Consider the following 11,166-nt stretch of genomic DNA (forward strand, 5'->3'; position numbering starts at 1 on the left):
TGGCACCCATGTGAAGTTCCAGCCCAGCTCCCGTCAGTGCCTGCTGCAGTAGTGAAGCAGCAGTAAAGGTTCCAGCACAGAGCCCAGTGATGGGACACCTTTATGTTTGTTTAAAACACATTTCCAGTTGCCCTTTCTCTGTTGAAATACTCCCAAGTGACCCAGGTCCTTCCTCTCTTTCCGTCAGTCTCACTACAGGTAGACTCACTCAAAGTGATGGTATTTTGCATTTGCCTCCATGATAGAGGAACAGAAAGTGGCAAATGCTCATGATAAAATAACAGAGATCAACACAAATCTCTAGGGCCGCAGGATCATTTTCCTAGTGGACTCTAGTCTCTTCTGCCAGGCTACTATGGGTTCAGCTTTGAACTTCTGCCATCAATGTCCTCCTGGAATCCCCCTCAGCTCCAGCTGGTTTCTCTCTGCTGGTTCTGCCTGGCTGAGAGCAGTGGACCAGATTTCAGGGAAGGGATGATAAACGATTACTTCCTTCTGGTTTCTAGGCACTGGCTTTAGCAATCAAAGAAGCAAAACTACAGCATCCTGACATGCTGGTAACCAAAGCTGTGGTATACAGAGAAACAGAACCTTCTCCAGAGGAAAGGGACAAGAAACCTCAGGTAGGTGGACAAGTACCAGGTATGACTTAGACCTGCTGTGTAAGGGGTGGATGTAACTGGGCAGATGCCTCTGGTCTCCACCAGCTGCAGGGGCTGGCAGGGGTTGCTGCTTTTTGGCTCTAAGGGTGGTAGCTCTCAGCCAGCGGTTCCAGTGTGATGGTGGTTCCGGGCATGGCCACCTGGTTGTGGTTAAAAAGCTGGTGCCATGCCACCAAAAGCAATTCTGCAGATGTCACCTTGCTGACATGCTCAGCAGAGGGGCCACAGTCATTTGCATGTAATGAAGACAGGACCTGCTTGTCCCCTTGGGGCAGGGAGGGAAAGAGGTGACATCAGTTTTGTGGATGGGCTGAGAAACTTGGCTACAGGTTCTTGAAAAGCCAGTCCAAAGTATCAGACCTATGTTTGCAAAAAGAAAGGTTTCTTTAGTCCCATTCAGATCCCCAGGCTGTCTATTTATACACATGCAGGTGTAGGCAGCAGCACACAAGGTTTGCACCTCCCCAGAGCAATCACAGCCCCAGACATTTTTCTCCAGGGCAAAGCTTGAGGAGTCCTGCCCCACTCCTAACCCCCTACTCTGACCCTGTTGCTCCTCCATCAGCCAGGTTGCCACAGCTCTTTGGTGGTGGCACAACCCAACAGTGCTCTGTGTCAGGGCAGCTGAGGGCAGAGGAGTACGGTGGAGAGGAGATGGGGAGCTTCTGAAGGCAGCTTCAGTGCTGAAACATGTGTGAGGAGCTCTGTCACCAGCCGGGCTGCAGGTGCATTTTGAGAGGCCTCTTTGGAATTGTGATTTTGTGTTTATCTCATGAAGATTTTCATTGGCAGCTTTTAAGCTTGGAAAAGTGACCAGCTCCCTTGCAGCTCGGAAGGTCAGAAGAGGCTCTTGCATCTGCCTACTCTTACCTCCTATCCCATAGTACAAACAAGCCCAGACACTTCTGCATCACTTAGGGAGATGCCCAATTTTAATTGAATGGCTTAAAGTAAGGGAGCAGTGACTCACCCCAACACACCAACATCTACACCAACACCAGCCCAGTGAATTAAGAGTTCCTCCTAATTTCCAGAGGTCCTGGTAATGAAGTGCAAAGTGTGGCCCCAAGTGTTTGCAAATTTACTCTCTCCAGTGTCCTCATACAAAAAGGAGCCCTTTTACAGCTGAAGAAATGAGCACCCCATGAGTGGTCATTTCCATCTGCCTTGTACAGGAATCTTGACCAACATGTTCATGGAAGTCAGCATCTGTGTTCAAACCTGGAGAACAGCGGAGAAGGAGCCTTCATGCTGGATTTGTCAGCAAGACGTAGACATCCTGGCTGCAATGTTCATGGCAAGAGACAAAAATTTTTAACAAAGGAATAGCAAATATATTATATATATATATATATACATACATACATATATATATATATAAAACCAGGAAACAAAATGCATCCTTGCACTGCTGCTATATGCTGGAAATAATAGCAAACACCACCAACAAACAAAGCCAACCCTCTGCAGATAAATTGAAGAATTTACTGGATTGGTGATAAAATAAGAATTAAAAAAAAAATTAAATCATAATAATAACAATAATATTGTTAACAATAAGCCACCATCTTGCATGTTACATTAAAGGATACACAATCATGAGTTCATTTGTTGCACACTGAATGGAAAGGAAAACTGCTTTGCAACAAAGCAACAAATAAGCAAACTTGAAATAAAAAAAATAACAAAACCACAAGCAGAAGCAAAACCATTCCCCACCTCTGGAAAGAAGAGAGAAAAACATTGAATTTATTACCTTAGAGTTATTTTCTGATTCACAAGTGTCGTTTTGCCCTTCTCTTTCCATGCTGGTTCTTTTGCATCCTTTGGGCATCTGTTAACTCTTCCCCTTCCCTTCCTTATCTTCTCCTCTGTGCACTTGTCCAACCTCTTGTTCTCTGAAGGTATTTAAGAATGGGTTTCATTTCAAACCAAACAAATGATATGTATATGGTTTCTCATTTATAAAGAAGCAGGCTGTAGGGGTTTCATATGGATGTGCATTTAAGTTATGTATATTATTATATATAACGAGGGGGGAGGGAGGGAACAATACTGAAATAATTCAACAGTGCTGGTAAATATGATGACATTTTTAAATTATTAACTCTTTGATGGACCGTGGTTGGTGTATTTTGAGACTCTTGGATCACATGTGGGACTCCCAGTCCTGCAAGAAGAGAACGGGGAAGGTTTCAGCCGCTGCTGTTTCAGGGGAAAGGGGAGAGAGATGGGAGATGTCCCGCCAGCTGATCTGCAGTGTATGGTGGTTGGATGTGGAAGGTCAGTAGTGACTTGGATGGGCAGGGAAGGAGGTGGAGGCTGTGGCTCCAGCAGCTGTAGGCAGGATCGTCTCCCTGGCTCTCACCCAGAGCCACGGGAATCAGCTGGGAGCAAGGTGGCAGCCGCAGGACTGCATTCATCGCTCCCCTCCAGCCCGCTGAGCCATGCCGCTGGTTGGGGTGGTTTTGCTTTGTTTCTGGCTCCCAGGAATGAAGCTACTTGAGCTTTGTAGTAGGGTTGAAGGCAGAGGGGGTATTTCTGCTTTGCCTCCCCTGCTGCCCAGGGTGTGATGGCAAGGGCTGCCTGAGGCGCTGCGGCTGGCGACAGTGGTGGCAGGGTGGTGGAAGTCCTTCCCAGACCTGCCTAGGGAGGAGCAGTGGAAAGACTGAGCTGTCTCCATCCTCTCAGAGTGTCCCCAGCATCCCAGGCTGGACAAGAGATCCCCGTCCCCCTGCGTAAGAAGGCGTGTATGGAGGAGATGTCAGTGGAGATGCCTTCCCCCAACTCATCCCAGCTTCGGCCTTTGGCCACATGCTTCCTCTACAGCTGCCTTTGGAAGGGGATCATGGGCCAAGCCCAGGGCCTCGTACACTGTGAACCAGGCAGTTAGGGTAGGCTTGGAACCAAAATGAGAAAGTAAAGGAAATAAACGGGTTTCCTTCTCGGAATCGTCTCTAGCTCCTGTGGAAACAGAAGGGCCCATGACTCTGCACCATTTTGCCTTTAGTCTCCCACCCCTCACACAGACTGTGCCCAGAAATAGGTGTGTTTTGCCAGGTCCTGCAGTGGCTCAGAGGATAACAGTGGACAGGAGAGCCTGAGCCACGAGGATGTGGGCAGCCCCTGCTCATTGCCTGTGCTGTCCTAGGAGAGAGCCTGCTCCCTGGCAGCCGCTGTTCACCACCATGTCCCTGTAAAGCCTGTTCTCCTTCTGGCAGAGAGGTTTCTCCTGCAGGCATGAAAGGCATGAGCACAGGCTGCTTGGGAAGTGAACAGAGCCGCTGGCTGGTGCCAGTGCTGCCAGGTTGTGAGGGTCTCCCCAGCTTCCATCTAAGCGCCTTTAGTTACCTTTAGAGACCAGACCCCCAACCAAAAGAGTGAAAGCAGTTGTGAAGAGGCTGCTTTTCTCTTTTCTTTTCCCAATACACCCAAACCAGTTGTAATCAGCAGTGGCACTTTCGGAGAGAGGCAGGGAGGTGGAGGACTTGTGGTCTGCACAACAGTGCTGGTGTTCAGCACACTGTGTGTTCCATACTCTTGAGGACCCCACCTAGCTTTGACACCTTTACGACCCAACTAGAGGCTACTGTGAAGCTAGATACTTGCTTTTGACATCGTGTAGCTATAAAATTGAAGGTTACTGTTAAAATGAGTGGCCTTACAGAGTTAGATTTGATGTGCACTTGGACTGAAGTGAGTTATGTTTGGAGTGAGCAGATCCAGTCCCTGGCTTCCGCAGTGTGTTCAGTGGGTGACAGTGTTTAAAAACTATAAAAAAGGAGAAAAACAAACCCCAAGGAAAAAGGATAGGAAAAAGCTCCCAGCTTGTTCACTGGGCAAGGTGTGGGGTTTCTGCTGCTCAGCACCACCTGAGGCCCCCGTGGGCTCCGCTCCCCCAGCCTGCCCATCACCTTGCTCTGTTTCAGATAGCTGGTCACTGCTTGCTTTCTTCCCGGGACCTTTCTGTTGAAAGGGGTGGGAGACACGAGTGCCTGTTTTTACCTGATCCCACAGATTCATTCCAAACCTGGCCTGCGATTGCATGAGTAATAATAACAGTAACAGTAATAATATTTATTTTTATTTGAGAAGCACCTTACCAACCAACTGCAACGCTCTGTTGTTCCTTCACTAACTCTCCTTTTCCCTTGTTCTCCCTCTCCCCCCTTTGGTCATACTCCTTTTCAGTGCTTGGTGGTGTATGCGTGTGTGCTCACTGTTCTTGTATTCAATAAAAGTGAAATAAATGTGTTTGATGCTAAATCAGCTTGGGGCCTCAGTGCACTCTTTCCTACAAGAGGATGGAGAAGGGGGAATCTTGCAACCATGGTCTGCCCATGGAAATGCTGCACTCCGCTCTGCCTAGTTCTCTCTGTCATCCTGGGAGGGAGGACGTGGTGCTGTGAGGGCGTCTGTCCTGTTGCGGGGTCTGTGTATCTGTCTCTGTGAGGGTCTCCGTGTGTCTGTCCATGGCAGGGCTCTTATCTGCCTGTCCCACGGCAGGACCCTTGTCCCACTGCCCAGCCATGGGGGTTGCTGGCTCACAGTGGAGCAGCCGGCAGCCATGGAGGGGCTCGGGAGGGCAGAGGGGCACAGCTAGCTGCCGCCTTTGGGGTCTTGGGGAGCCGGGGGGGGGCGGGCAGCGAAGGGCCAGGGGCGGAGCGCCCATCGCGGGTGCTGGGGACGGCCGGAACCGCCGCGCCCGGCACGGCTGTGCCCGGAACGCTTTTAAGGGAGGACCGGCGGGGCTCGGAGGTATCGGTTGTGCTGGTGGTGGCTTCTCCCGTCCGGGCCATGGCGGGCCCGCGGCTGGAGCCCGACCTGGCCCGGCAGCTCTTCTTCGAGGGCGCCGCAGTCGTGATGCTGGGTGTGCCCGAGGGCACCGAGTTCGGCATCGACTACAGCACCTGGACCGTGGGCCCCAAGTTCCGCGGCGTCAAGATGATCCCGCCGGGCGTCCACTTCCTGCACTGCAGCGCGGGGCGGGCGGGCGGCCGGGAGACGGGCCCGCGCACCGGCTTCTTCCTGAGCCTGCAGCGGCGGGACCTGCGGGTGCTGCGGTGGGACCCCAGCAGCGAGGCCGTGGAGCTGGCGCCGCTGGGCGCGGAGGAGGCCGCGGCTTTCAGGGAGAACCTGCGGGAGCTGGACCCGTTCCTCGGGCCATACCCCTACGAGACCCTCAAGAAGTGGGTCTCCCTCACCAGCTTCATCAGCGAAGCGGCGATGAAGAAGCTGCAGCCGGAGAGCGGGCGGATCTGCGCTTTCTCCGAGGTGCTGCCGGTCGCGGCCGGGAGGCTCTCCAGGGACCGGGCCGAGCAGCGCCTGCCGCCCGTCGATGCCGAGTGCCGGAGCTACGCCGAAGGCTTGGCGCGGCTGCCCCAGATGAAACCGAAAGCAGGCACCGAGATCAGGTTCACGGAGCTGCCGAAGCAGATGTACCCCGATGGTGCTACGCCGGAGGAGATCACCAGGCACAGCATGGACCTCAGCTACGCGCTGGAGAAGGTGATCGGCCAGCGGTACGCCAGCCAGCCTCGGGATCTGCTCGGTGAGTGCCGCGGGTCGCCCGGTAGAGCCCTCAGGTGCTTAAGGAGAATAAAGTAATTTCTCTGTAAAACCAGGGCCCCAGGATGAAACCTGCTCCCGCGCTGTGGGCCCCGTTCCCTGGTGCCCTGAGGTGTCCTTCTCAATTGTAGTTTGTGGAGTTTTTAGCAGCTCTAGGGCTGGTTCCCGTTGTGCTGGTGTGAGGACGTGGTGCTCCCTGTCCGGAGCTGCCTCTCTCACTCCTGGGCACTGTGCTGGGAGCCCAGATTGTCTCGAATTAAGTCAAAAACAGCAACCACATCTTATGTGAAGGGGGTCTGTTGCCTGGTACCAGTTAAGTGAACCTCTTGAGGACAGAGCTCACGGTGTCCCGGGAGCATTGAATGGGGCCGAACGTCGCCGTTTTCAGGTCCTTGTTCCCGTTTCGGGCTGGTGCCGGGTGGTACCTGCCTCCCAGCAGTGCCCGGTCGCCGCCTGGCTGGAGCGGTGGCAGCTCTGCTCTGTGCTGCTGGCGACTCTCTGTGGCAGCGGTAGGGCTTTGCCAGCCCTGCTGCAGGGGGATGTCCCCAGCGAGGGCTGCAGCTCTCTCCCGGTCGCAGGGTCTCCATTACTTGCTAGGCTTTTTTGTCAACTTGAATAAATATCAAATATCAATCTGTGGAGGTCCTGGAGTGGGATTTTGTTTTGTGGCAGGATGAAGGGGGGGCTTGGGAACACAGCCAAGCTGGAGCCTTGGTTCTGCTGAGGTTTGCAATAACCCTTTGTTTTTCTCTTCCTCCAGTTTTTTCTGTATTAACGATATACGATTTATTCTTTATCAAAATTATCAGAGATAACTCTAGGATATACAAAGGATGAATTACCTTAGGAAATGGTGATGCCATCATTCTGGCAAAATAGCTGATGCTAAGGTATCCAATGAGCTGAACCCTGGCTCTTAATTCAACAAGGAAAAAACAGCTGTTACTGTACTGCTCGCCTCCCCCAGTGTTCCCACAGCCCTTGCGATCAAGGGCAGTAGCATTTTCACTCCTGTGTGGGTCTGGAAGCCTGGCCACAGGCAAACTCAGTGCTTGCAGAGCCGCAGCAACGTCTGACTTCTTATTTGGATGTCATTTTGAGAGCACAGATGACAGTGGAAGTTCTTAGTTTGCTGTTTATTCTGCCTGTGAAGTCAGTCTCAGGAGGCGATAATTACGGTTACAGGTGAACCTGCCCAATTATGCTTTGCTTTTTCTCCAGCTGAGGAGCAGAGAGTTAGGGAATAGTCTATGTTTGGAGCATTGATTGCTATTAGCAGAATCACTGGAAGGGCAGAATACATGTGTGAAAGGCAAACCCAGAGTTTTATGCCATCATTTATAGCGATTTTGAGAGGACACATATCTTGGTCGTATTTTCACTCTTAGGTGTCTTTTGTTTGTTTTCCTTTGCTTAATATGCACAGCTGAGTTGCAGTTTGCTTTCATCTGCTTCCTGATTGGGAACGTATACGATGCATTCGAGCACTGGAAAAGACTCTTAAACATCCTGTGCCGATCTGAAGATGCCATAAGGAAGTATCAAGACCTTTACATCAATCTAATTTCGGTGCTGTATCACCAGCTCAGTGAAATCCCAGCAGATTTTTTTGTGGACATTGTCTCCCATGACAACTTTTTAACCAGCACCTTACAGGTATGTTTGCTGCTGCCACTTGAAAGATGGGAGTGGGAGGAGAGGGCACACAGGACATCAGAGAAGTTACAAGAGGAATTAAGCTACTGTTGAGCTGCGTGGGAGCTAATGAGCCTGTCTGAGCGCACACATGTTTGCTTTTACATTTTCCTTATGTTATTTCCAAAGAAATGCCATTTACTTGTCATCTCAGAGTTTGATCTGCTCAAGCTGTGCCTAGGAGAGGCTAATGCAGTATAAAATTGAGTTAGTCTGCATGCAGAGAAGCCAGCAAAGTGAGGCAACGAGAGGAACAGCTTATGAAGATGGCCACAGCAGAGACTGGGGACTGTGTCTTTTTTATGTTTTCCTTGCAAATAGTGCCTGTTTGTTTATTTTTTTTCTCAAATGCCATTCATTCTGTAAAACAAGAACCGAAACTTTGCCATTACAGACTGATAATGCTGATTTCTGGTCAGCTTGGATGGTCTGCTTAGTATGCAGAGAAGTTGCAGTGAAACCTTATTGAGCTTAGGGCATTGATAGGGTTTAAGAAGCTTTTCCATTCCTGTTACCCTCAGTGCGTGGGGAGTTTATCTGTGTTAGCTTTTGCTCAGCTTTGAATACAGCAACTTTATTTTTGGAGTTTGATCCAAGGCAAGAAGAGTACAGTATAACCTCCGCTGAGTATGCAGCCCTAACAATATTTAAAGGGGGGAAAAAAAAGTGAAATAACTAATTTAATGTGCAATTACGTAGGAGAAGTGGGAAGTATAATATTTTAGTTAGGGGTTTTTTAATAACAGCCTTGCTGTGTGACACAGTTCTGCTCTAAAGAGGCAGTTTCATGGTAGAATGAACAAGGAAAAGGCAAATGATCATAAACAATGCAACGAACTTCGCTGCTCTTGTCAGTGTTTTATTCAGCTGTCAGTAAGTCTCTCCCATATAAAAGCCTTCTTTTTCCCCCAGAGGGTTTTCCCTTCACTTCCATTGTGCAATGATTTTTTTGGCTTTGAAATAAAAGTTTCTTCCTATGGAAATGAATTCTGGTTCAGAAGAGGAGCAGGGGCAGGCTGGTGAGAGATGGGCTCTGAGGCTAAATGCCCTGTTTAAACATACACAGGTGCTTTAACTCTCAAAGTGCTCACAGAAGCTGTGACTTTGAAAAGTTAATAGATTTGTGTGTGTTTGGATGATGGAGAGGAGCCACCTTTAGAGGTATGTCCACATTTCAGTGCCCTGTGCGCAAGGGAGTGGCTGTGCTGGGTATGACTGGACTTTTCCCAGACAGCGCCCATAGAAACTGATAGTCCTCTTTTTTTCTCTCTTTTTTGCTGCTTTTTTTCTGCTCAGAATTTTTCCTTTGCTCACACTTAAGCATATTTCATAATTCCTTAGTACATATTTAATTGCAAATATACCCCTGCTTCAAACAAAGTTATTACCTTAATGCAACTATTCCTAATGCTGGCTCAGTGGAGTGAAGGCAGGATGTCTGTCTTGGCTCTGGGATGAGAGGCGAAGTGTGAGCTTTGTTTAGGTAGCCCCAAAGCTGGAGTGGTTCCTAGGGTGGGAGATCCCCTACCAGTGGCCTAACCTAAAACTTTTCCTGATGCATCTTGTTGATAATGTCTTTGTGGGAAAGAGATGCACAGCTTGTGCTATGGCTGAGTTCTTACTGACCTCTGCTCTGTTCTTTTAGGTGTTCTTTTCCTCCACGTGCAGCGCTGCTGTTGATGGGACCCTAAGGAAAAAGGCTGAAAAATTCAAGGCTCACCTAACAAAGAAATTTAAATGGGACTTTGAGGCAGAGCCTGATGACTGCGCTCCTGTCGTGGTAGAACTTCCTGAGGGCGTGCAGGTGGACTAAGAAAAACACTTGCTTACGAATGAACAGCTTCTTAAAATAACTCCTCTCCATGTTTTCTCCAGCCTCGCCAGCTTCCTGAAGTCTGTTCCTGAAGCTGACGCCTCTTTCTGCTGTAGAAGCAGATATGGAAAACCCAGAACGATTCTTAACTTTGCCAGGAGACAGAATTATTGGAGGAGTTTGAGTATCATCATATGGCTGCTTTGGACACCTTGGGTTTTATCCCTAGCTCTTTATACCATCTCATTCTGTACTTAGCTGACCCCTAGATCCCCTGTCCTTCTGGGCTGGAGGGAGCACCCTGTTTAGAGAGCATCTGTGGTTGTCACTTGAAGCCTTTGTTGCTCCGATTTAATGCCTCCTGAGCAAGGAGTGGAAACCCACATGACTGGTCATAGCAGCTTTTGACAGCCCCAACCCAGGCTGTGAACTAAGAAATTCTGTTCTTCCTAGGCAGGGATTACAGGGATGTAGCCACAACAGTTTTAAAACTGTGTTGGATGCTGATGGTTTTTACTGTGATTTATTGCAATGATCAATAAATTGATTTGAGTCCTTGCGGAGGAGGACTCAAAACCACAATAAAATGCTTCCCATTACATACCCCGAATACTGAGGTATCTTATTCCTCCCATTCTGTAAAGCATTTTGTATTTACTGCCGGCACTGTTTAGCCTGATGTAAAAGAAAATTAACAGTTTGGTAACAATAAATAGAGTTATTGGACTGTAGTCACCCAGGTCTTGAAGAGCCAGCATGAGGTAGAAGGTCAGACTTCCACATGAACTGGATCCTCTGTTTTGTTATAATTGGAAATCTTATGTATTTTCATTGGTGATGGTCTCTTCTTGCTCCCCCCAGGGAGGATGTAAGAAAACTTGTGGTGCTTATTCAGAGCTGCAGAGGGATAGTCCTACCACTCACTTGTTACTTCCTCGGCTGTTAGACTGCCTCGGAATTTGTCTGTATGCATATCTAACAACATAACACTGTTTGTTAGCCTTTTATAGTTCAAAATAAATCTCAAGAGACCCTTTCCAACAGGAAATACCTGTTCAAATGGGTTGTTTTATTATTTAGCCAAAGCTTGTGGTACAGTGACACTGCCCTCTCTTTCTCGTCGGGATGTCCAGTGTCCCCAGAAGTAGTATCACAATGGTAAGTGTGACATCCAAGAACAGCTCATAGAACAGCACATGGCATGGCAGAAAGCATGGTGTGTTCTGGGAAGAAGGTATGTGATGAGGTGTTCCCAAATAATTGGGATTTTACCACAGGAGTCAGCTGTCAGGAGCCTCCCGCACTGCTCCATGCTGTTTCTTCCCTCTCTTCCCTTTTTCTCTGCGCTCCATTACTCTGGTGTCTTGGTTTGCCCGTTTTAAATGGTCTCCATATCGACCACAGGCCCTTGGGGGAGGTTACTCTGAT

The 11,166-nt window shown here is 49.1% G+C and overlaps 2 protein-coding genes across 12 annotated transcripts in view; both read left to right on the forward strand.

Moving 5' to 3' along the window:
- The window catches only part of EPB41L1 (erythrocyte membrane protein band 4.1 like 1), a 58,498-nt gene extending 53,566 nt beyond the window's left edge, over nt 1-4,932 (forward strand). For all 11 annotated transcript variants that reach the window (XM_030502995.2, XM_030502986.1, XM_030502989.1 and 8 more), the window contains 2 exons: nt 507-623; nt 1,838-4,932. In XM_030502995.2, coding sequence (XP_030358855.1) covers nt 507-623; nt 1,838-1,846 — 126 coding nt within the window. In that variant the 3' untranslated portion in view covers nt 1,847-4,932. The remainder of the gene's footprint in view (nt 1-506; nt 624-1,837) is intronic.
- Nucleotides 4,933-5,338: 406 nt separating this feature from the next.
- AAR2 (AAR2 splicing factor) lies at nt 5,339-10,798 on the forward strand. Its single transcript, XM_030503374.1, has 3 exons — nt 5,339-6,213; nt 7,657-7,886; nt 9,571-10,798. The coding sequence occupies exons 1-3, from the start codon at nt 5,460-5,462 to the stop codon at nt 9,736-9,738; spliced, it is 1,152 nt and encodes a 383-aa protein (XP_030359234.1). The 5' UTR covers nt 5,339-5,459; the 3' UTR covers nt 9,739-10,798.
- Nucleotides 10,799-11,166: the final 368 nt, after the last annotated feature.

Source organism: Strigops habroptila, chromosome 13, assembly GCF_004027225.2.
Source record: "Strigops habroptila isolate Jane chromosome 13, bStrHab1.2.pri, whole genome shotgun sequence".
Classification (NCBI taxonomy): Eukaryota; Metazoa; Chordata; class Aves; order Psittaciformes; family Psittacidae; genus Strigops; species Strigops habroptila.